The sequence below is a fragment of the Rhea americana genome, unplaced genomic scaffold, assembly GCF_003343005.1.
Source record: "Rhea americana isolate MKP2758 unplaced genomic scaffold, rheAme1 scaffold_96, whole genome shotgun sequence".
NCBI classification, from domain to species: Eukaryota; Metazoa; Chordata; class Aves; order Rheiformes; family Rheidae; genus Rhea; species Rhea americana.
In genome coordinates, this window is record NW_028187155.1 from 3,080,285 (window position 1) to 3,106,798 (window position 26,514).

General features: G+C 42.7%; 1 protein-coding gene across 1 annotated transcript in view; it reads right to left on the bottom strand.

Moving 5' to 3' along the window:
- Positions 1-445: 445 nt before the first annotated feature.
- The window catches only part of FGF12 (fibroblast growth factor 12), a 104,899-nt gene continuing 78,830 nt past the window's right edge, over positions 446-26,514 (bottom strand). Inside the window, exons 4-5 of the mRNA XM_085325087.1 lie at positions 9,217-9,415; positions 446-1,192 (exon numbers count right to left, since the gene is read on the bottom strand). Coding sequence (XP_085181213.1) covers positions 1,074-1,192; positions 9,217-9,415 — 318 coding nt within the window. The 3' untranslated portion in view covers positions 446-1,073. The remainder of the gene's footprint in view (positions 1,193-9,216; positions 9,416-26,514) is intronic.

Consider the following 26,514-nt stretch of genomic DNA (forward strand, 5'->3'; position numbering starts at 1 on the left):
GCACACTCGCTCATGCTCGCTCCCCCCATATCCACCCCTCTTCTGCACACCCCATCTACTCTTTCCTCACACCCATTTAAATCCATGCCACCCTCTCATATACCTCATGCGTCATCACTGCCATGTAACAGCAAGTATTTCAGTTACTTCCTTCACTTCGTATTTTAAAGCAAAATGCCTTCCCTCCTTCCCTCTATCTTCTAACTCTCCCCTAATAAATATGATCATTTCATCCTGGGAGACCTGAAAACCCATTTCCGAAACTCCCCTGGCAACTCATATGGTAAAACAAAGCTATAAATATAAATAATTATGATAAAAAGGCATAAAATGCRAGACTTGGGTCAAACAAACTCGCATAGTGACACTAGCAACAAATAACTTACACAATAGTTGAATGTAGATGGAAAAAACTGAATACAGAGTAGCTAGTTTGTTGCCCATAACTGTCAGACTTCTAATTTGGACAGGCCATATTTTATTGATAGGAGAGCAAACACAGTCATAATCCATCCCTACCTTTCCTGCTTTGTGAGAAATCCCATCCATCCCCAGGGAAGCAGGAATAGAAAAAACAGTAGTGTGAACGTGATGTGAAAGTATAAGACAGAAAGCACAGTCCCCGTCTTCGCAATACACTTGTTTCCTGCACATCATATGCTAAGTTCAATTTTCCAAAAGCTTTGTTTTATTTTTAAAGGTAACATCTTTATTATTATTATATTTATTAATTATTATTATTATGCAGAGATGAGATTTTTTCCCCCTTTGATCACAGAGCAAACAGTTTGCTTTTGAAAATGTTAATGGAGTCCTGATTTAAAACATTTTTTCACTTTTTTGTGGGTTTTTTTTGTTGTTGCTGCTGTTTGTTTCTAAAACGTTGAAACAGGCAAGATCTGTGGTTCGATGCCTTCATCCTACACAAAGAAAGATTCTTGAGTTCGGACTCCTAGCCACTACCGGTAGGTCCTGCCTTGCTCCGTTTGTCGTGGTCTCAGTGTGGTTTCGCCAGGTGTGGTGGGTAGGTGAGTGGGAGGGGAGCAGTTGGACGAAGGGAGGGTATTTGTCAGCTATGTCGAGTCTTGGTTAACAACTTTGCCTCCATTCATGGTTGGTGTCCCTGAACTTTTCCTTGAGCGTCCTTGTTTTTCTCCAATTTCATGCAGCGATGGCTCTCTGTACATGCACACTGCAAACAGAAGAGACACCAATTAACAGCCCTGCAGTCACAGAGCTTTTTGACCACAATGAGTTACTTCTTTGTATGTGACGCTAAAATCCCCCCTGCCAGTACACACACTTAAAAAACGTCAGTGACCCAGCAGTAGATCCTGTTGTCATGCAGAGCGCCTGCCTTTGCTGCCAGAGAGATTCCCCTTCTGTATCTCTACCCTTCCAGAGGCACAGACAGAAACACGGGACCTCTGCTTTCTTAGTGTTCTGTGCGTTATTGTTTTTAAGGATACATTTATGTATATAAAATAACCATTCCAGTTCAGAGCACTATGTATTGTCTCAAGATGCTGACATCAGCTATAATAGATCCAAAAATTACCCAGTCACCAAGCCTTAATTTTTAACAAGAAGCCCTTGAGAATCTCGACTCAAAACTACTCTTGCATCTGATCCATCCAAGCCTTCTCGATGTTATGCTCTGGATCTGGAAATGGTGATTCCAGCCCATTTTGGCTCCTTCAGCCAAGAGCTGACATCTGCTCTCAGCACCTCTGATTCCTCCTGTAAATCAATAGACAGCCAGCCTGTGAGCAGACACATGCATTCACTGACAGCAAGCCAGAAGCCATCACAGCTTGGCATGGTCACCTGGAAGCACCTGAGAATGAGGTGGACGAAGGGCACCTTCTGTCCAACACTGGCTAAGCAGTGTGTGCCTCTAAAAATGTGTTTGCTGGAGCACAGAGAGCCTGAGAAGACAGTRTCTATCCAAGACATGGCAAATTTCAGTGTCCTGTGTGGCATAAAACATTTACCTAACTAGCCATGTGGACTATTTTCTAATAGCTGTCGGCATGWGGTGTGCCAGATAAGGAGCACTTGCAGAGGGAGGGCTTAGCATCTCACACCAAACGGAGTAGCTCTGATGATCTCATTGCAAGTGTAGTGGGGTGTATATGTGATTGAGATATTGAGGCATTTCAAGGGCCAGTACATCAGAGGTGAGAACTTGAGATGATAGGTCAAGACTGCAAATCACATGCCTGGATCTTAGGAAAAATTAGGAGGGAAAGAAAAGATTGTGTACTWCTTCATTTTGTAAAGCTGTCACATCTACTGCACAGAGCTCAAACAAGGGGGATAGAGCCCATCATGTTTTAGTACTGGGTAATCAACAACAACAAAATTTCAAAATCTATCTATCTGAAGAAATGAAACGAATATTCCCATATCCAGAAAGGCAATGTGAGTGCTTATATTTATAACCTTCCCTGATTTGCAAATAAATCCTGCCAATTAGATCTAGGCTGCAAATGACATTATTGCTCAGCATTTTACTCCTAGCTAGATAAACAGTTATAGCAGTGTGCAACAATACAGGACAGAGATAAAGTGCAGCCAACTGTGTATTAATAGGAGGGATATTGCATTGAATATATGAGCAGTGAAAAAATATTATTTTTCCCATAGAGCATCTTTCATCCAAGGTGCACTTTAGGCACATACATTAGCTGAGCCTCCCAATGTCTATGAGCTAGGTACTGCTTTGTAAGCTATTATTGCTTATTAGAGCTATGCTTTGATAAAAATGAGGAGAAAACAGCGAGAACAAATGACTTGTCCCATGTGTCTGGGCCTGAATRAGGATTGCCTGGACTGCCCATGAGCTGCCCAGATCAGCTCTACTGCTTGAATGCTGCAAGCAAAGTGTAGACATGGTGGCAACAGAAGGAGAAGGGCACTCACATCCCCTCTTAGCTGCCCCTTACACTTTGGGAGGTATTTGTGATAATGTACTTGTCTRTGCTGGCAAAGTGCCTACCAGCACTATAGCCTTAAGTCTACCGAGACTCCTTGGCAGCGGTGTTGGAAGGGGCCTAATGCTGGAGAGTAAAAGCTTAAAGAACAGTATGAAAAAGATTAAGAACTGAGGAAAACTTGTGCTCATGTTGTCTTGTAATTTCTTAGACTAAGTCCCATGACTTTTTGATATCACTGAAGTTTCTGAGAAAGAAATTTAAGGCATAGTTAGGGTTTGAGGGGCAATACTAGCTTCGTAAATAAATCCCCATACCCTGCTGATCCTTCACAGTGCCTAGTTCRTGGTGGCAGCACATTGGTGGTGGGGCACAAGAACTCCCACAGTCCATATTCTGGGCATTTAGGGAACTAACGCATTGATTAGTGCAGCAAGGAGAGGGAGAGGTCTGGAGATAACGTGCAGGTACATAGGAGACAGCGCAGGAACTCTGATACGGCAGATCTTTGCAGTGTACTTTACAGACAAGTCATTTATTCTCGCTGGTTTTTCATTTCTATCAAAGCATAGCTGTAATAAGCAATAACAGCTTACAGAGCAGTACTTGCAACTTTACCAAGCTGAGCTACATGCTTAAACACAAGGGCTGAAAMTGAGCCAAGTCTGCAGCAGCAGCACACCTGCACGTTCCCATTCCTCGGCTGTCCACTGCTCCCTGCCTCTCACCATGGACTTCGGGCAAAAACATTGAGTGAGTCGCTAACAAGGCCCACGGAGTATTGAGTATAAATCAAGCTACAGAAGTRAACAACTTTTACAGCTAAAAATTAAAGCAACCCTGTACCAAGCAAGTAACTCGGACAGAAATTAGAAGTTTATCTTCCAGTCTACTGAACAAGTRTTGACAAGGGGCACAGCTGGAGGCAGCTGAGACTGGGCTTTTCAGACAGAACTGTCAAAGCATCAGCACAAGACGGGCTGTACCAACAAACTATACCAGAAAAATCTACAGCAGCATTGGACAAGTTTGTTTTCAATATTTAGACACACCTACAGTATCAGTATACACAGTGTTTATATGGTGTCACACTAACTACAGCCTGATAYTCTCCCACACAACAGGGTTGGGTGCATGGTAACAAACCTGCGCACACCAAGACCCCCCCCCAGGAATGTGTGCACACAGGCACACGTAAGCATACACATGGCATTTTTAAGGCCAGCGTGACATGTTGTGCAACACAAAGTCTTTGATTTCAATTTGTACTAAGGAAGCTCGACTGTGACTCACACACAGGGATGGCAGTCAGGCACCGAGAGGTGGGGGAGACGATCTGTTTGTACAYGGACCACTGTGAGGGCCCAGCAGATTTTTTTCCCAGCATTAAGCCAAATGCTTATACGACAGCTTTGGAAGGATGAGCAAATTTGGCTGGTACAAGGTTCCCCTCCCTGCTTTTCCTTGTTTCTCCCACCCACCCACACCCACACACCAAGCCAAATACAGCCCGTACTGTCTGTAAACCAAGCTTTGGAGCTTCAATCAGATAATCAGCTCTCATGTCCCAGATTCTAATCAACACATACATATTCGCGCTTTAATTGGAATGTGCCATTAGTGTTATCTGCTGTACAGCCATGGGCGTAAATGGAAGGGGGCGACCAGGAGCAGAGCTGTGCCCATGACTGCAGCTTTTTTTATTTTTTTTCCCCTCCCCCCCAATTCTCTGCGTGCCTGCTATCCAGGAGTGCCTAACATTCACATGCACAAACAAACAAATTTATGAGCAGTTAGTTAAGACAAAAAAAAAATGACTGGGAGGGTACAAGTAAGCTAGAAGAGGAAAGGACCCTAGCAAGCAGCCCAGGACACAGGCCTGTTTCCCATAATAGATGCCACAGCTCAGGGCRTCAGTGGCTGCAGTAGCGGGAGGCAACGGCTGCTGCATTAGCTAATGCTTCAGTGGAGAGAATTAATTGTCTAAGCAGCAGCTAGGGGCAGGAGGGAGCAAGTGATTATGCACCCTTGTTTTCTGCTTCTAATTACTCTGTTTTAAACCCAATCCCAGCTGATGCATTTCAGAGCCGTTTGAGCTTGCATCCGTCTGGTGGCTAAATGTGCCAGGTGGAATCACACTTGGTTCAACTGAGAAACAGAGCACAGTATGACAAAAAGCCAAGGAAATRTATGGTTAAGATACATTGCATTTGCTGTCGAATAATATGATTAGGAGTTTTGATTGATGAACAAGTGAGTTAGTGTGGGGAAAAACAACATACCAAAGATGGTCTCCTGCAAGACAGACCCATAAAAAAGAACTGTGTTTAACAAAAGACTGATAAAGAGTTTTTTTCTTTTTTTCTTTTTTTTTTAAAAAAAAAAGAACACTGCTTAACACTTTGCATAGATAAAGGTGCTTATGCTTATAAAGCATCTTCGCCAGGCCTACCACATCTTCCTRCTCAACAGTGTCTTTCCACTTCTTTGAAACATCTGAAGCCCCTGCTTTATAAATCTGGGATGTTGTTACCACAGGGAAATACACTGGGAAAAATCTAGGGGCTGTCATGCTGTTCCCTGCACTCTAATATCCRTCACTGGTAGAAAACAGAACAGAGCAGTCATTACCAGGGCACCCTCACATCGGCTATCATCCTAAGTCATGGGGGCTGAAGCACCATGAATTTGGAGTTAAGGGGCAGCTCTGCTGACTAGGATGAAGTGTTGTCTTCCACTTTCTGTGGTTGGATTAGCAAACCCAAATACATTGTGGTTTGGRTCAGATAAGAAGTGAAATGTAGCTCTTTTGGGAGAGCAAATCTGGAAATGRTGTTTTCATTTCCAGATTTCATTCTGATATAATTCTTAATGTAGTGAATGGAAAAGTCTCCCATTGTTTGAGCTGGGTATAGCTGTTTAAAAAAACAACAGGCACCATGGATGATGGCGTTTGTCCACCATTAATCACTTCAGACACTTAAAAAGAGACTGAAATTGCTTTAAAAGTTTGCTTGGTATCCAAGTGACAATTATACTCAAGCTAATCTGTTGTGCAGTCTGGTCCAATCTATATGTCTGCACTTTAAAGGCTCATTTAGCTTGAATGATCAGTGATCAGAAATAAAATATCAAAAGAAATGTGTTGCGTATATGTGCTTTTAACCAAAACTGGCACCTGGCAGTACATTAACTACTCTCTGCCAGGCTGTTTGCTTGGCTTTGCCTGTACGCAGATGGGAAAGGAACTTAGTATTTCCCCTGTTATTACTCAGTAAGTTTTTCATGCTTTTATATTGATTAAGCTTGATGTTATTTCCAAAAACAAACAAACAAATTCTACCTACAYTAAACCAAAAAAACCCCCATCCTATCAGAAAAACACCAAAACCTTTCTARTTTGTGTACGGTAACTTTCACACAGAACAACTCCAATTTGCTGACCATCTATCTGAATCAAAGTATTCTGTTCTATTAGCATAACATAAAACTGTAGGTGTTATTAAAAACCACAGACAGCTAGATACACACACATGTATAYACAARTGGAAAGCAAAGGGAGTAAAAACTATCCCTGAGTTGCTCTATGAGCAATCTGGGCTTTTCCACATTCCCTGTTCCTGCAAACACTTTCTTCACTAAGCTGCTGCATAATTTTTCTGGGAAGTTTCATCTCAGACATAATTGCCATTGAAGTGGTGGGTGAAGTGATTCCTAGCAATGTATGTAACATCTCTGTTTCCCAAGGGACTAGATTCATCCTTGCATACATTACTGTGTCAGCCATCATGTCGCAGTACTAATGCTCATAGTGGTAACCTGAACAAAAGGAAACCTGGGTACATACTGCAGATGAGAGCTGTGACATACTGGGAGSAAAAAGCAGCAAAGCCCACAAGCTGGGGCATGCCATGGCATTCACCAGAAGGGACGTGCAAATGTAGCAGAAGAGTGCTTTGAATACTCCTCGGAGTCATGACAGAGAGAAAGATGCTCTTAAAACAGGGAAGGAATTACCCTTCTTCGCTAACATATTCTCGCAAGCTCTGCTCAGAGACTTTGATGGATGCAGCGCAGACAAGTCACGTGGAGCTGAGCTCGTTTTACTCCCACCCTCCCCACAACCCTCTGCTATCTACAATGAATCTTAGGCTGGAGAACAGAGTCCTCCGTCTGGAGTCACAGTCCCAGACAGCTGAATGCTTTGGGAAGCTGACACGTGCCTTGGCTTGGGAGACTGCCAACTCTTTGATGCAGCAGCACTCACAGAGCCTGACTGCAAAGCCTGTGGAGGAGGGAAGGGGTGGAGGAGCCCTTAATTTGGCTGCCAACTTCCAAAGCGCTCACTTGCTCGGGAGGTTATRTGACAGCTGTGATTGAAGCAAGCGTGGGAGGATGCAATGCAGGAACGGGAAGCTCTTGGGTTGGGCTGGGTTTTTCAAAATGAAAGACATAGCGGCATTTGCTGCAATGAGAATGCTGCTGTGGGTCAAGCACCTCTGCTATGGCAGGGCTCAGCTAAGAGAGCCACAGGAATGTCCTAGTTAAATGCATGCAAAAGACAACTATTAAGCCATTCAACAGACACTAAGTGCACTACATCAAAAAAGAAGCCTGCACTCAAAGAAACCCTACAGGCAGACAGCAAATACCAGGAGCTTGGAAATGCAGCTGTGAAAGCTATCATTTGCAAAAGACTCACATCCCAGCCAAGGCAGGAGAGAAGGAGACMGAAGAGAAGCTGGGGACAGACCTCATGCCCCAAACAGGCCCTATTCCTTAGCAAAACATAGAGTGGGCTCTAGGGAGACAGTCCCACTAATGCCCRAAATAAATAATTAAAAAGCTTTCAGCTGCAGAAAGGCTATTGATAACAAGCACAGGACAAGACGACTCCTCGCCACTTTCCTCTCATTCCTTACCTCCATCTCCTGTGCAAAGGCCAGAGATACTCAAGGAATGCTCAGAGCTGAACTTCCCTACCTGTCCTTTTTCTCAACAGTTCAACAGAAGATTTCACCCTGCCTTCTTGAATTAGCCTTTCACTTATATACACAGACACCCCTTGGCCCCTGGGCCTTTGCTGTGSAGCCGTAAAACAGATACAGGTGCATAGACCTTAGCTGAGGCCTCCACTGTTTGTGTAGTACCTGTCAGCAAAGCATCAGTTGCTTTCTTCCACACAGCCATGCATCTGAGGCCAACCAYTGGCTGCAGTGTCCCCAGGATGGCTACTAGTAGGTCAGGGATAGAATCAGAAAGCCAACAAGGAAGAGGCAAGGAATGGACTGCACACTAGGTAGAGAAGCCAAACTAGGAGCCAAATGGTTACATTTTCATTTTTACCTACTTTCAGGATCAAAATGTTGCGCTTTTTTCATGCAACAGAAAAAGAACTTGGAGTGTTCTTGCTTCTGAAATCAAATTAGTACCTGTCAAGTATTACAGTCATCTTACTGGAGATTATGGCTCTCCACTTATCCGGTGGGCCAGTCCATAAAAACCAAAATCCCCCAGCATGAACCTGTGGCACACTTCAGGAGTGTGTAGTCAGTTGTAGCAGAAGGGCAAAAATTCAGTTCTACTTCTTTCACTGAAGCCTCATGCTGTGATGGAGGCAGATGGGATGACAGCAGCTCACCTAACTTTGGACATCTATGGTGGAGGTATCTGTATCAACAGTGACTGACTTACTAAAGTCTCTTCACAGACAAGGAAAGACATGTGAGTAAATCTTTTTTTTTTTTTTTTTTTTTTTTAAAGTAGACATACAAAATAAGTCTACAGCTGTGCTGGAAGAACATATTTCTCTCTCATTACAATGAGCAGAGGCTCACAGTCTAAAGTCAGGTGAGATAAATCCTACCTGTACTGACTCAAAATGGGACTGGAAACCCAGTGGATGATGTTGAGAAAATCATCACATTACAAATTTTTCTGAWTCTAATTCCCTCTAAACTTTTGGCCCAGATGTAAAACATAGCTGGAGGACTCCTTTCCCTACCCAGCAACTTCTCATGTGGTAGGCGATTTRAGTTCATCCTTTTATACTCCAAAGCTGAGAATCCTCTTTGGGATAATGTGCAGACACAGGAAGGAAAGTGGATGAAACGCTAATAGTGCAGCCCAGCACTGCTCAGAAATTTTGCAGCTACTGTCCTTGCTTCGCGGTCTTGCTCCCTAACGCCCCCCCATTCCCACACAAGCTGCCCCATATCTGCAGTTGCAAACTCATCCCTCCCCATATCCCATTGATGGAGGGAGAGAGCAGATTCCATACCTTCAATGGGTTTGGGTACAAAATGTGATGAAGGTTTGGTTTTCTTCACTCGGTTTCCCTTCATAATTTGACCTTCTTTATTGAGTCCCAGGAACCACGCTCGTCCGGATTCTTGCTGCCGGTACAGTGTGGAAGAATAAATAACGTAGTAGTTTTCAAAGACAGATTCCTTAAATTTGCACTCTGGTGTGAAAACATCCTGCAGTGAGAGAGAAAGRAAAGAAAAAGCAGTAGAAGGAATTAATCACCAATCTCCTAAATTAAGCAGCACTGAGTGATACACGATGGTCACGCATTACAGTCAGTTTAACGACAGAAAACAACAGGCATCAGCAATGCCAGCTCCCAGCAATAACACAGATCCAGAAAACTCCCTGCTGAAAGAGAAGGCTCTCACCTTCACCGWCAAGGAAGAGCTGCAGTTTACAAAACAACCCACAGAAAATGGTCTTGAAAAATGTGCAGGAAAACTCAGTAATTTGTGCCCCGGTAAGCTGAAAATACAGCCAGAGCAATGCCCTTGTCTGCATATCAAGAGCCACAGGTTTGTGCCAGGAATCTTGAAATATTGTGGAGGATGTATGTTTTCCCAGATCTCATTTCTAAGGACTTGGGCTGAATACTAAGCAAAAAAATAAAAACAGAATTGAGAAGCAAGATAGTGGCTTGCCACTCTTCTGGTGCTACCAGTGCCTTCCTTTTGGCTCACTCTTACCTTCCCTATGATGGGCCAGGAGTGTACAAAATAGTTGGTGTCCAAAACACTGTCACTTCTTCAAATACTTGTAGGCAAAAGGTTGCTTATAAGGGACATTTAAGTGGATGTGGAGAAATGGAACACAAGAAACTAACACGCAATTTACTTATTTCCAAAAAGGGCAGGAGAAAATGCTAGTACAAAGCCTAGAAAATTTTCAAAGAAAAAGAAAGGATTTAAAAAAATGTTGACATCTAAATATTATTTCAGATACATAGATGCAGTCTCACATCTGCCCAGGAACAAAAAACAAATGGGTCTGTTAGAGACATCTCCTGAGCCTGTGTAGGTGGTGGGGGAGAATTAAAAAAAAAAAAAAAGAAAGAAAGAAAGAAAAAAGGAGAGAGAAAAAAAAGAGCCCCTATGGGGAAGCTACATCTTTGCCATTTGTATTGTATTTGCATGAAGTCTCAAGGAGGAAGCTACTCTCAACTGTACCCAGGAGGAAAACTTGATAACTACCACAAATTTTTCAAGACTTAAAAATCAGGGAAATACTAATAAACCTTTCTTAAATCAAGAGCCAGCTGGGGGCTCTGTAACAGTGGCCTCAGTTCAACTCTTCACTCAGCCAGACACGGTTKTCAGGTTGCTTATTTGTTTGTTTGGTTCTTTTTCCTAGACTTTAAATTTGACCAGTAAATTCATCCTGGCCAAACGAACTCTCTTACTGGCTTCACTAAAACTACCACGTTCCTGCAAAAAAAGCTTCAGCTGCAATGAGTAAGTATCTTCTGAAGAAACACTCTCATCAAAAAATCCCTTCTGCAGGACACAGACAAGGTAGGACGTTGGGACCCTCCGTACGGGAAGGCASGCGTCGTCGTATCCATCACTCGGGTAAGCGGTGCTCTCTCAAACAAGCTCTAAGCTCAAGCTCAGCAAATCCTTTGCCACTCACAAGACTTAAGGAGTTTCTCCAACCTCCCTAACGGAAAGCCCATGACCATCATCAGAGCAAAGCATCTGGAGCATTGCCACGTAYTTACTGCAGACCTCATTTAAGAGTGAACATTTTGAGCATTCAGCAACACYCAGGAGGTATGTATTCCCAAGTGCTTTGGGGGTTATATAAAGTGTTGCTGGTATGACAATAAATCCAATGTGCAACCGACCTATGGAGCCAGGCAGACTTGACGTCGCAGAAGATAAAGAGCAGCAGAAATCACAGAGCTGTGCCGCGTGCATGAAGTTTGCATCAATCATTAGCACCATGCAGATAAAAATACTTTCAGCCTAACGGGTTGTTTTGCCCTGTCTGAGGCAATCTTCCTTGCTGTAGAAATAAGTATTTTAGGAGAAGGGAGTGAAACAAGTTGAGAGAGATCCAGATGACTTAGAGCACTGTAAAACAGTGTTTGAATAGTTTCCCAAAAGATCAGTGTTTAAGCACTCCTTAAATCTGCTCTTTATCTCCAGRCTTTGTCTTGCCTTGGAACACTTAGCTCACGTGGGAGCCAGGCAGGTTTCAGTTGACTTCCTCACCAGTCTGCACAGTGTCACCAGGTAATGTCTAATCTCCACAGRCTGCAGGGCCTGAGGCTCTCCTGGGCATGGAGAATAAACAAGACTGGACAACTTGATCCCATTTCCTATGGCTTACTTACCCCCATTAATAATAATAATAAAAAAAAAGTATTAATAAAATTATCTTTACATGGACTGAAAAGTTTGCAGCCAGTGAGGGAAAGCTACTAGGCTGCCCAAAACATGGATTTTATAGTGCGTGGGATATTTGGATTTTCCACATTTGTTTTAATTTCAACTTGGAGAAAAGACTATTCTTTTAGTTTTCAATGAATTAGAAATTTAAGAGCAAATGCTTTTTGAAAATGTTCTTTCACAAAATAAAACTTTTAGATTCTATTTAGAAGTTATATAAAATTGAAAGTTCTAAGATAAATATGTTTTAAACTTACTGCAGTATAATGTTTTCTGTAGTTCACAGAAGCACATACCATAGCATATATCATGTGTACAAAATAAAGCAGTAAAATTATTCTGTTAAAGTGGATAWGTTTAAAGACATCTACTTAAGGAACATTTCAAAAAGTAAAGCAAAAAAGGTGATTTCTATTAAGAGTTTAAGCCTCCTCAAAATAACACAAACAAAGAAAACTCTCCAATTGTTTTTTGTAAGTTGGCTGGTTGATTTCTCCTTCCTCACAATTTAGTTGAAACACCACTTTAGGGCAGTAACAATTGCAATAACACCAAAAAACATTCCAGTTATGTCCATTAGGCAGTTTTAGAAACCCCACAGATATGACAGATAAGTTCTAGCTAAATAATGCCATTTTTGTTCATTATGAATTTTTTTTTGTTATGCATATCACTACATCAGCAACAGCTGGGCTCCCACTGTGCCATGCAAAAACAAACGTACACTGGGATAATATTCCTTCTACCTCCAAAATGGTAATTTAGTATGTATAATTCTATATTGATGACAGACAGCAAAAGCCTCTAAAATAAACTACACACACAAAGTCACGCACGCAACATAAAATGGGGCAGGCAGCAGGGTGGTGCAGCGGAAAAGCACCGCAAGGGATCCTCAGTTACTGTCTTCACTAACCCCTTAAGAAACGGTCTCAGTTTTCATGAAAACACTCAAAAAAGTTCCTTTCCAATTACCAGCCTGTCACCTGCCTGGGATTTTGAAGCTCAGCTGTGGCTTTCCCCGCCATGCAATCTCTCACCAGAGATGACGACTTTGTGCCTGCAATCCAGCAGATGCTTTTGCTACGGCAAAGAAAGCAGAGAGAATCCAGCTCCGTCCTGTGGAGCCAYCACAGGGCTCTACAGGTTCAAGCACCAGAAATCTCTACTGCAGACCCCGTAGGGTCTGCCTGCAAAAGGAAGGCAGATGGAGAACAAAAACAGGCTCATGGAAAAGAGGTGGGACAGACAAGCAGGACATGGACAGTACTTTKGAGGGGCTCAGGCCGCTCTCCTAAACACTTGCACATTTGGCACGTCTTCTAAATCTATTTTGCACTCACGCTTGTATATTTTTCTTCATCGCTATCTTCTTGGCAGCCAGTGTCAAGTCTCYAACATTTACAACGAACAGCTATATTGTGTCACTTAGTTTCTGCCCACGTCTCTCATTGAGGGGTTARTAGAAATCAGTAATAAAGAGCTGTTTGGATACTCTAAAATTAGTTGTGGTAATTATGTTAAATCAAGTGGGAACTKCTCTTTCAGTTGTCTCGGACTGAGAAGAGCTGGACAGAAATAGGAAACTGCAGGTGAACCTAACAGGCTTCACGCTAACAAGGCAGCTCTTAACAACAAATGCTTCATAGAGTGAAAACTCAGATAACTGAAGGCATTTTTGGAAAAGCACTGAACTACTGGCTAGACCTCAGAGGCAATTTTTTTTTTTGTTAAGATGAATTCAGTTTTGATAAAACATGCTAAATGGGCAAACTCAAGAGTTCAATGTTTTCTCTTCATCCCAAAGGTACCAAGTAGGTTAAAAGCAGCAMACAACAGCAAAACCTCAGAGCATCTCCCCCTCCATACTTCTGACAAGACATCCTCCGCCAGAGCTAATGGTAGGATAAGCAGTACCCACTTTATAACTTKGTGCAGAGACCTCTCAGAACATCCKTATAATAAACCCCACTCATTTRATTTCCCTGCTCTTTACTTGGYGGAAATAACATGACCAGGTACAAGACAGTGAGAAGACAGATGGCTTCATCTTCCAATCAATAGCCTTTTTAGAGTCTTTAAATAAAGCAATAAATTGTGACTCTAATCTTTCGTAAAAACTCTATTGGACTCTCAGTTCCTTGTCAGCACCACTGTGAACTCAGCTCATTCAGAAAACCCACCAGTTMTCCTCATTAAAGATTATATTTGTGATTTAGAGGAAAAGAAAATTTTATCTTCACATGAAATATATACTTTTAACAAAATAATTTTTAGGCAGAAAGTAAGTAAGTAGATATAGATCCTGAGGCATTTTGTTAAATGTCTGTAGATATTACTGAAAACATTTTGAAAAAAAAAAGTTCTTTTTTTAAAATGTTAAACTAAAAATCTGCATGAAATATTGGTAAAAGAAATCTTAGTAATTTCCATGCAAAATGATTAGCATCTGCCTGCAACTTGTTTTCTATATTTCAATCCAATCCTTTGAACAAAAGGCAATTCTAGTAAGATAATTAGATTGGTTTTAAAAAATAAACATGTCTGGTTTGTGCTAACTCAATTTTTCTTATATCTGAAATTGCAGAGTATTTTTTTTAAAAAGGCAGCTATCACACAGAACATTAGGGAGACATTCAATGACACTTTGAATCAAAGAGGAGAGCTAAATGGACACGACTCTCATTTGGGGGTTTTTGCACTATGTCAGGCCTGCTCAGGGAGGGCATAAGGTACCATGGATTGCTCCCTAAGTTGTTTCTGTTTTAGAAAAAAAACAGATGTTCAATTTATCCTTGATCCCAACAGTAATAMGTGCCATATGTAGATGGAAATGTGGACTGGATGTCCAAATGCAAGCTTAAACAACCTCGATATAATCTGGGTCAGGCTGCTCCTTCAGGAAATTGCTGACTGCATCTGCCGCCCTCCTCTTTCCTTCTAGCATAAACTCAGGGTGGGATGTGAAAGGACAGATTTCTCCTGACCTGTCATGGTCAGGTAAACCTATCCCAGGCTCTCAGCCTCGAATGCAAAATGTTCAACTAAATTCTCCTTTGCACTTCTGCAAAGCAGGAGAAGCTCTGCGGACCTCTGTGGAGAAGCGTGGCTATTGAATGCGGGCACGAGGCGGAAGTCAGGTCCAGGGTACTCGGTGAATGCAGTCACCCCCTGAAGCCGAGTCAGCATTCAGCTCCTTTGAAAAATGCCCACCGACACGACCGCCCAGATGCAGGCGAATGGTCAGCTAGGGTGATGGATTACTCTATATTCCATCGATGCACRCACGCACACTCAAGGAAACCATTAGAGGAGCCTGTCTGGGAAACCTGCAKTCACCCGGGGATTGCTTGTGATTTCTGGGAGCTGCTGGCTGCCTGGGGAGCGATTACTTACTGCGCTTGGCGGCTCTGCCACCGCTCATTGAGAAACAACGCGCCGGGAAGCTGTCCAGGGAGGCTCCGCAGATGGGGCATGCAGCAGGGGCCAGGCAGCCGCAGCCTAACTCCAGAGCGACTGCTCTGCATGGAGAGCGTAACGGCGCGGCAAGGTGACACCACGCTCCAGCRGTGCCGGCACAACGATGCCGCGGCAGCAGGCCGCCCTGGTGCTGCTCCGAGCGACAGCGAGCAGTGCCAGCCACTGCCCAGACGAGGCTGGGCGCTCCGCTGCGCTGGCACGCGGGGTGTCCTCAGCCAAGAGGTGCACGGAGTGGTTCCCCACATGCGTGATGGCATGGTGGCACTTGGTACGCACTTCTGCCTGGCCATGAGGGCCAGCGAGTGCCTGCCCTCTGATTTGCCTGGGCCAAGCTCTGACTGGCACGGAGGCACCCACCGTTCCCCGGTCGCAGCAGGAACGATAACAGGTTTTCCTGTGCTGCACTCCAGGACAGCAAAGAAGCCAGTGGGAAGGATGTCACTGGCTGCTGTATCCCAGCTGCTTGCTCAGCATCCCTCTGGACTAGGAGACTTGTTTGTGCTGTCTGCCATTTCCTTACAAACATTCTCAAAATTGCCAAATAAATAAAGATCTCTCTTTTTTTCCCCTGAAAATCTCCCTTTATTATAACCCAAAGGAGAATCTCAAATATACACATCCACACACAAACCTAATGACTTAATAAATTTAGTCACTGAAACTAGCAGCTATAAAAGAAAAAGCCCATTCTGCAAGTAGTTTGTGCCACTGTTTAGGAAAGGGATGTTAATTATGAGTGTTGAAATAGCTAACAAACACATTCCCAGAGTAATAGTTTTTCTTTTTTTACAGCACTTACGGGTTTCTCTTTASGTTCTGCACAATTACTGTGCCAGACCTTCAGATGGGATAAAAGCACAGAACTGCACCAAAGTCTATGGCACAGCAAGGATCCCCTCACAGAGAATCTGGCTTAGGATATTCACTGATGTTCACGTTAATACTTAATGTGTTCATCAAAAACACATTAAGTAACCTCCTGTCAATAGTGAATCACAAGCATCATCAGAGCTATCAGCAGATGCACTTAACTAAAGTTATTGAGGTAGACCAYAGAATGACTGGATCATGTTCACTGTCTGTACGAACTCTGCTGCATTCAAAGGAAAAGGATGGCWCTGGAAAAGAGCACGTACTTTACTTGGCTCTTATCTGGTAAAGCCCATTCCACATTGCCCACTGATCTCAGCCAGAGCAGAGTTTAATCAAAGCTCCCTTTGATGCCATGATCACTGAGCAACTGACATGTGACCACAAATCTCATATTGACAAGCTTGTTCTTGGCATACTTGTATTCCCAGGATAAGTTTCYAATCACGTAGTTCCTTTTCACAGCACACACCCCACTGCAAACAACTGCAGCAGTCCCACAGCGAATGACACCTTATGTACAGTCTGACTGACTTCAGTGTCCTCCTACTTCCCTGTAGTTTCCCTGATGATCTAGGGTTGCATCTATCTGGAAATAGTTTTAAAATAATTATAGCTGAGCTCTCTCTTGGCACGTGATCAAGAACTGCAAATCTGCATCCAGACTTTACATCTCATTGCATCTTTGTCCAGGTGGCAGGTGATATTCTACTGTTCACACTCCACTTTTTCTCCCCCTTCTAGGTCCRTAAGAGATTGGTGCCAAATCTTTTTGGTGGGCTTTTAGAAGTAGGAGAGAGGAGATACGTTTTAAAATAACAAGCTGCTACAAAAATATGGGAGTCTATAGCCCTGCTACAGAACACAGATCCACTTAATTATACAGTACAGTATCTGCAAGCTCTTTGGCTCTGCCTGGGACACCTGGGGGTTGAARGGAGCAGGTTTGCAAACAAATAGGCAAAGAAATCTAGATTAGGACACTCGTCCAGCTCYCTGCACTTTGTAATTAAGCTACAGATCTTTGTATGTGAATACAAGCTGTTCTAAGGCACCCTTTGGTGCGTGAGGCTTGATTAAACTACCCATGTAACCCTAGAGAAGGCTTAAGGATGCTGCAGATACAGATGCAATTGCAGCTCATGTAGATGTTTGCAAGGTAACACTGCATCAGAGCAGCAAGGACATCTTTCTGGGCGCACGGCTCAGTATTGACTGTGACAAGCCCAGTGGCAGGTTCTGCAATACACATCAAGCTTTCTGCCTCAGCTAACTAGTTACCTTGATCAAAATGAGCTTGTACAGATCTATGCAAGCTACAATCTCCCACTGGCTACAAAGCAGATGAACCAAGGAGTTTGGGGGATTCAAATTCAAATCTGACTATCCTATCACACCTCAATACAGTGTTCTCCTGCTTTAAGCCCATTTTTACTAAGTAGTTCCTAAGGTTAAAAATGCCCCAATTTATTGTACTGGCCTTTGGCRGGCTGCTTATCATCCAATGCTGATATGAACACAGCTTTCAATTTAATGAGTGCTGACAAGAACATAACTCAAGATGACTCTGAAAGCTGGACTGCTCACTTCCACATCTCCCTGGAGAGCACTGGGTTTTGCTACACATGCCTGGGCAGGCTCGGTGAAAGAACAGGCTCAGGGAGTAAGGTGCGGGTACYAACGAATGAACAGCTTTATGTACAGTATTATCCAGGGATGACAGTGCGCTGAGCAAATCGCAGACAAGACACAGAGAGCAAGTGGCGTATTTTGTTGTTTGCTTCAGTTTTTCTTAATGATGGACCCAAAATTTAAGTTAATGGCTGGATGGAATAAATTTTARTCTCTTCTCTTCAGAACATAAAGTCTATTTGAATTTTAATTGTTTGGGTTTTTTCCCGTAATTTTGGGTCTTATTTCAGGCTGAAAATTCAACATCTTCTAAAATTTAGAGTTGTTAATAACTGGAGAAGTGATCACACTATAGCTCATTCAAATGGCAGTTGACYCATGCAGTTCTGCATTACTCTTCTAAAAAAATAATTGCTTCCTAAAAAGGGGGTTTTCTGACAGCAGCCTCTTGTGCTCTACTACTGCTAGCTTGGGCATGTCGTGAATCCATTCCAAGATCAACTTCTCGGTTCCTAATCTGGGAATCCCAGTTCATCTATTGTCTTCTCTGAATTCTATTTTTCTGACAAAATATCTGAAATTGGTAACAATGATAGAAACTCCTTTTACTCCRAAGCAGGAGCCAGAAATACATCTTTGCGTTCAGCGATAATGATCATGAGACAAGATAGAGATATGTTAGTCGCACACAAGAAAAACGGATTTCCTAAATTAGCATCTTACTGCCTCAGCTGCTAAAGCCTGAAACAACCATGATGAAAAATAACAATATAAACACCCTAAAAACTCAGCCAAATGGGATGCTTTGAGCTTGTGATCTCTCCATAAGGCTTGACAGAGTTTCTTGGCATCAGTTTGTCTGAGTCTGAGTACAAAGCACCATAAATTGGTTTGTGGCCTTTGGTCACTTTTACAATATTGCTATTTTTCATACTGTTGATAATAATAACAATGTATTAACTAAAATAATGATTATGCGTTTATAAACATGATCCTTTTGTTCTAACATTCTACAGAAACCTCTTAGTTAATAATTAGCTTTAAATATTTTATATTTATCACATTCTTATTTACATTAAGATTAGCCTCAAAGGCTCAAACCAGAGTACCAATGCTCTGGGCATTTAAGAAAAACACTCTCATCATGACAGAGTACAGGGAAGAGCTCTTATTTTCTACATTTTTGTGCGGAGATTTTGAGCAGTGGAAGACCAATTGGCTTGCTGAGAGTTTTGTAAAACAAAAGATGTCAAAGTTAATATACAAATTAATTTTACCCGGGTCCCAGTTCAGTTTCTTACATAAAACTCCTCCCCCTCTGATATGGGCAGAAGATAGCAGGACTTGCCAAGAAGCTCACCAGGCCTATTACAACTGTAAGCTTCTGATGTACTAAGATTGCTTCTTTGCTTTGACTCTTAAWTTCAAACTGCAAGACTCAGTAGAAATGCACCATCATGGACATACTCACTATCTTTTCTAATGCTGAAAAGATCTCTCCTGCATTAAACCAGTTTCAGAGTTGTCATGACCAGGGCTGGAAATTCAATTTCTTTGCTGCTAAAACTTCCATCCTGAAAATGAGTGGTGCTATATTATTAATATTTTGACAACTTACTGACAGGTTGGCTACAACTGGCCAATTAACTGCAAGCCCTGTGGTCTAAAACACCAGTGGAGGCTGGGGTAAGCTTGTTTTGGACAGACGGGATCTTACAAACTACAGGAAATGTTATGAACTGTCACAATCAATATGGTTCTTTCCTCCCCCTTGTTACAGCTGTAGCAGCACCTACACACAGAGAAAAGAAAGGTTCACAGTATATTCTTARGTCAAGTCCAGCTCTGCTACCCATCAGGAAGGCCAAAGGAAGCCCATCAAGATCTGTGTCTCAAAGCCTAGGTTTGCAAGGTTTCTGCTGATTCAGCTAAGCAAAAAAAAAGATAGTGGTGTTTTCCTAACAACTTCCAGGACAACACAAAAGTGTCTGGCCCATCTCTCCGCTGGGGGCTGCTCTACCTTCAGCCAAGCAAAACACATGCCCAATGCTTCAAATCCTTCTGCTCATTGTCCAGACCACCATCAAATGTGCATTTGTGCTATAAAGGCAGTCTGTGAAGAGAAGCTACGGGCAAATTTCTGTTGGTCCTGAATATTATTTACTGGCAGTGAAGAGAGCTTGTTGGTGAACTTCCATCATATAACTACAACATTCAACTGTAACTCCTGTGAGCAGGCTCCTCTGCTGGTCCTGACTCCTTCAGATTCCATGTTCTTGAGCCAGATGCTCTAGGACCAATGTCCCATCTGGAAGTCTTTACATTTTTACTGTGTATGAAGAACCTGTCTTTAGTTATATATGATACATAGAGAGAAGATACTCAATATGARGAATKAATTAGCCCCCAGTTCCTCTGAACATTYTTAGGGAGAGGTGGAGAGAGGGAGRAAAGGTGTGTGTGTGTGTGTGWGAGAGAGAGAGAGAGAGGAAAATGTTTGGCATGAAGTGCAGATAGCCMTTTGTTCATTTATTTCCTGGGAATCAGAAAATCAGCCAACTAGGTTGTGATAGAAGTCCTATCTGTGTATTGACCACAGTATCTCTGCTTAGCCTGAAAGAGCTGACAAACCTCACAGCCCAAAACAACTTTCCTGAGAGGACTACGTTTATTTATACCCTGAGTGGATTTTCACTGTAAGTATGCTCTGATAGCCTTGCTTTTTTCCTCCTACAGTATCATTTTGATGTGAAATACCATGTGGACAATACACAAGCATTTTGTATGGATCCAGACTATGCCACAGCTTAGATCAGACTGTTTTAGTGTAGAAAGTCAAGTGATCCATCGTAGCTGACTCTTTGCTTCCCCAGAATCAGACAGATGGAAGTATATCGTAAGGGAGTTTTGATAGTGGTTATAGTGAAATTTTTCACTTTGCTGCATTCTTTGCTAGAGAACTCAGATTAGCTTTGGCATCTGATCCTGTTCAGAAGCCAACTAATGACTGCAATTTCAAATCTAAATTAATATTGTCACTCTAGAAAGAGAATAATATAATACAGTGATTCTATTTGGCATAATGCACAGTAAAGTAGGAGACCATTTTATTGTGTTACTAATATACAGAAGACTGTACAACTGTCTTTAAATTATACAGCCCAAATTGGATCAAAAAAGCAAGCTAGAGTTAAGAATTGGTATCTGCTATTTGTAGCTTATTGCAAGAGTCTCAGATCCAGGGCTTACAGTCAGATCTGTGTACATTTGATTTTGGTTTACAGAAGTTGTGTCTACAATGCAAGTCATGGGGTGCAACAGGAACAAATKCGTTGACTGAAACTGTTGGTTGTGAGGATCCAACATCTGCATTATACACATGTCAAGGTAGGTTCAAGCTGGTCTAGCTGTCATCTGGTCCCACAGCCTGAACATCTAATACACTAGGGGTACTCCTGAAGTGTATTCTTCAATTTAGCTTCATCCAAAATGCAGTGTGTCAAAGGCCAGTCAACGATGCAAACCAAAGAACAGTAAATGAGGATGATTGGAGGATTTGCTCCAGAAGTGTACACTCAGAGATTTCTTGCAAGCAAAATTATTTAGCAAAACTYTATCATCAGATGATATATTCAAACTAACAGACCTGAACAGTAATTTCTGGCCTTAGAGTCTAGGTCGGGTCAGTAACAGGCRTGCAGCCTTTCACCATGTTCAAAACTGCCATGTAGGGAAACAAACAGTATAGCTATGAACCGCTCTCAGCGTATTTCAAAACATGAAAGCATTTGGAAGGTGAAAACCTGTGAAGCAGAAATTCAATCAAGCAAGTGGGAGAATGCTCATAAAATCATTGGACTTTATTTACTAGTTTTATACTACTGCTTTTCTATTGACTTAACTGAAGCAATTATATTGCTAATATGCTCAGAAAAACATGCAATGAGCCTATGCACTTAGAGGAATATACAGAAAGTAAGAGCACCACGCAGAATATTTTACTTAGAAGAGGGCAGTAAAGAAATATGAGGCATGTGAGGCACAAGAAAAAAACAATGAGAGCTGTGAGATTTTGCTTTTTAAGCTGGTCATAAAAAAAAAAGCTTTCAACTGACAGGGATTCTTTAAGAAGACTCTTTTCTAAATTTAACTTTGGTATTGAAAAGTCTTGGGTTTTGTTCTTTTGTTTTTTTCATTAGCGTAAACTTGATAAAAAATGAGGAGTGATAATCCTGGTGCTACACATTTTCAAAAGCCATTTTTTTAGCTTTAGCCTCTTCAGAGGCTGCAGATAACATTTGCATGGATACAAAGCCAGAAAGAATGTTCCTTAAGGGCAGAGCTGGCTATAAGGTCTAATATGATAGGACTGAGATTCAAAATCAGCAGCATTCACATTAATAGCCATTAAATTATTTATTCGTATCAGTCAGGCTCTGGAAGTCAAYAGAAAGACTAGGTTGCTCTGCACGGCTCAACTCATGTAAACTTTTTTCGCATGACGCTTTCAGCTGCTGTTCTGAGCGAGGTACATTCATTTTTACAAGTCCTGAAAACACATTAAAGCTTTTTTTTCCTTCCTTCTCCAATTTTCTGGAGGATCAAAAAAATCTGTGCACCCACTACCATATATATCCAGGAACCAGTCGCTGTGGTGCAGCAGAGCCCATGCTCCAACACAGCAGGACAAAGAGCAGGCAGTGTGGAAGGGACTCCCTGAACTATTTGATCCAGTCCTTGCTACTCATGACACCAATTCTGATCAAAGCTCCATTTCATAACCCTTTGGTTTCTTTCTCCTGCTGCTTATACTGCTAGGTGCTTTCAGAAGCCCACTGCAGCAAGAGGTACAAATCTTCTCTTTTCCAACCAAAATCTAACCCAAAGTCCCCAGTGAAAGAGTCAGGTTCATGGGTCTCAAGGGCCTCCTGCGGAAAGGCAACCCAAACCACCCTGGAAGGCGCAGCCCCTACCTTCAAACATATTTGCCCCCTTCACTCCACCAGTCACTTGGAGAAGCTGCTCTGGCCTTCTCACCATGACCATGTGAAAAGCTGAGACAGGTTGTCACCGATTGTCACGAGCCTTACTGTTTTTCTGTTTCTTCTCGATACTTCACGGATCCAAAGTTGCCTTTCTGTGCCTCCTCCCTCTATTCAATAACATTTATGAAATAGCCCATCACATCTTGTCTGCTGAGGCCAGAAAGACAAGCAGCAAGGCCACAAAAAATAACTGGAATTGCAAAAGCAGCCAACAAAGTGGCATTCTGCACTAAAAAGTTCTCAGCTTTTTTTTTTCCCCACTTGTGTCCTGAGCCCTACTGCTGACCTTGATCCATTTAATTACTTCCATAACCAAATTACACTGTAGTAGAATGTAATTATGCAATCAAGTAATGAGCTGGAGTTTTGCTCTTGGTCTTGTGYGCAAAGCCATCTTTGAAGATGGCGATAAAAGAAGCGATCATTACAAAAGGACAACTCAGCCCCATGTACCAATTACCGGGCATGATGCAGGGGACAATATCAGCTGGCGACACTGATACATCAGCTGCTTCTCTCAGGCAGCTGGCAACTCTCCCTGTGTTGCAGCCTCACAGCGAGCACTGTGGATTTCATCCCGACGCCAGACATACGCTCACAACAGGCACGGTGGGGAATGGGGCACCATTCCTTATGACACCAGCCTCTCCAGTGAGCCATCTTGGTTTCAAACACTCTTATTAAAATTGACTTAAGAACAGTTGTACTGAGTCAGACTAACTGTCAGGCAATGGGCAGTAGCTGATGCCCAGGTAAAAGAGTAAAAACAGGCCAAACTTGTAGCAGAAGCTTCCCTTGTTTCCAGAGGATGGGGAGCTCACGACTGCCAGGTCAGGAGACACGAGACATGGATCAGATACAGGAGCTGAAGTAGCTCCTCATGGAAAGGCAGAAAGGGTCTGAGAAAGGAAAGACTTCAGGAAATGGGATGGGAGTGAGGTTTCCAGACAGGGCTCAGTTCAGAGGAGCATCTCCAGGAATGCATGTTGCTGCCCAGCTCTGGAGCAGCAGAGCCCCTATTGCTTACTGATTTCACCAGTTCTCAGGAGATGGAGTTGGACCTTGACACTCTCTTTGGTCAAAATGATGGTGCTCAGCAGGGAACTGGTAAAAAGATTCTGTTGGATGACCTTTACAGCCACAACCCCAGCCCTGCTGTCTCACGTTCCTTCTGGTATTATTTCCTTTCTCGACCTTCTGGTATTACTTTCATTTTTGCTATGCCATACACTCTGTTACCCGTCAGGTCTCGGCCCATGGAAAATTATTCTGTGTTGCATTAGATTTGGGGGTAGATAGGAGGAAATGACAAAACAGAATGTGGTATTTTAGAGAGAAAAGAAATTAACAAATGCAGTTTAGACCATCATGATACTTAGCTGTTTCATGTTAGTTCCAGACTGACATAGGCAGTTCTACAGGACAGAAGCAGGATCAGTCCCATAATGCCACAACTAAGGGTGGAGGTTTGTCCCTGCAGGGAACAAATGGTACCTCTCATCTGAATATTGCCAGCTAAGTTCACTCCTACAAGAGTACTATGAGGGATGGAAGAAGTCTTCATCTCAGTGAGGAAGTAACTGAACACAGAGAAATGAGGTCAGTTGCATAAGATCCTTGGAAAGGCTGTGTCAGAGTCAGAATTTGGATTTTCTGAATCCAAGCCCAATTCTTTAAATGTAAAAGCATTTCTCTGCTCTGTTCATGACAGTACAGGAAGGCAGTGGAGTACCAGGCAAACTAGGATTCATTGCAGGCATGAAATGATGCCCYTTGCTGTTCAGCTTGCATGAAAGCTCCACTTTGTAACACCTTTGGAGTTCAAGAGACATTGCACTGAGTCACGATGCTGCTGTGGCCTGTCCCCTCTTTCTGATTCTGGTAGTAATAGCATCAAATGTTTTGGGAAACAAAATAAAGTTGTTAAGCAACGATGCCAAGCAAATACACATCAGAAAACCCCCAAATGTCCATGGAAATGAATTCCCTATCGTCAGCAGCAGCTTATCCCTTTGCAAAAATAAATAGCTTTTTATGTATGCAGTATATGTGCTAGCATGTACTCTACAGCTGACAATGTTCAGCCTCCAGTGTAACTTGTCAAAGCCTGATATGCCTTCCCTTAATCAATGTGGCAAGCTTCTGAACACCATGTGCTTCAAGCAGTGGGCTGTTGTCCCTCTAGGCAAAAGAATGAAGCACGCTGTCATTCTTGCTCCTGCTTTTCAACACAYGCATCTTCTAGTGATCAAAAGCCAAACAGAGCTGGGTTCAGCTTCCCCAGCACAATCCCTCCAAGTCATGGCTCCTGAGAAGGCCCCAAGAAAGGGTGCCACCGCATGCCTTGGCTCAGTGTAAAGAAGACAAACTAGAGAAAGTGATGGCAGACAGTAAGGGACGGCCACAGTGCTTCAAAAGCCTCTTCTTGTCCCTGCTCAAATTGTGCCATTTCATGCTCTTCATTTTGAGCAGAATAGGATGAGGGTCTTTTCTGGCTATTGTCCCAGCATGAATCACACAAAAAGTAAATTCTCTTGTATTAACTGCTCTACACCCCTGCGCAATGCTGGGACAAGGGATCAATCTGTGCAGCGACGACTATTGTAAAGTTAGGAAAATTCATGATCAGACACTCACTCACTCCCTGGTTTACAAGGGGAATTGCTGAAACTAGACAGTTTATGAAAATCTGATGACCACAGAGCAACTGGGGACACTTGAGGTGCAGCAGGCAATCGCTCAGCTTCAGATGCCATTTGAAAACCAGAAGCRTGCACTCAGGGACAGGGCACCAGGGAGATGTGTTTGCATTCACAGTTCATGCATAACAACTGCACTGACTGCACTTTCGGGAGAAATGTGCTGGAGACAGCAGGGAAGCACGGTGATTTCATCTTCATCACATTTGACAACATCCCTTTCAGGGATGATACTGCAGGGTGTTKCTTCGTAGGGCTGTTTGGATTGGGACAGGGATTGTTCCCTCGTGTGCTCTTAAGGGTACTAGTGTGCTCTAAGATCYGTCCCTAAAGAACTGTCCTCTTTCCAGTCTCACAATATGGGCAATGCCACATCATACAAACTTCTTCCCCTTCCTTCTAGGCATATTTATTTTTTCCACTTCTGATTCCTTCTTCTCTATTCTCCAACACTTTATTTCAACATAGAAAACTTTTGTTTCTTCCTGTGCCACAGTTTTATGCAACCTAGATCACTCGGAAATTCAGCTGCTCTGCCAAGTCCTTCAGGCACAGATCACACTATACTGTATTTTAGAAAACATTTAGGTGCAGAAAAATCTTTGTTTCAATTTCAACTGATTATAAGAAGCAACTTCTCTGTGGCCACTTCCCTCATAATGACATGCAGAAATGTGATACAAGAAAAAAGGACTTTTGAAGCAAAATAAGAAAGAGACATGCTGTTTTCCCMCTATAAACTTTGCTCTCATAATGTACCAAGAAAGTAACAGGACMAAGTCAGTGTCAACCTTCAGCTGCAACAGAGAGCTGCAGTCATGGCAGTCATGGAAATCTCCAAGTACAGGTGAAATAAGTTCCATATAATTGTCTTCTGCACATCYATTACCCTCTCTACTGCAGTCCTATATCATGGTGCAAAGCAATGAGAGAGGCCCCCTTGACTGGCTGGCTAATCACAGGGGACAACATCAGAGCCCTGAACTGGATCCAACCTGGGCTAATAGCACACCTCATGCCTACCATGAAATGGCTACGGTGGTCGGCCACCTGTCTCTCATCTGCTCTCACACATGCAGCCAGAGTTCCTGGTACATAAGCAGCCATCATCACCTTCCCTGACATGATAATGGCAGGAATTTAGGAAAGCCTC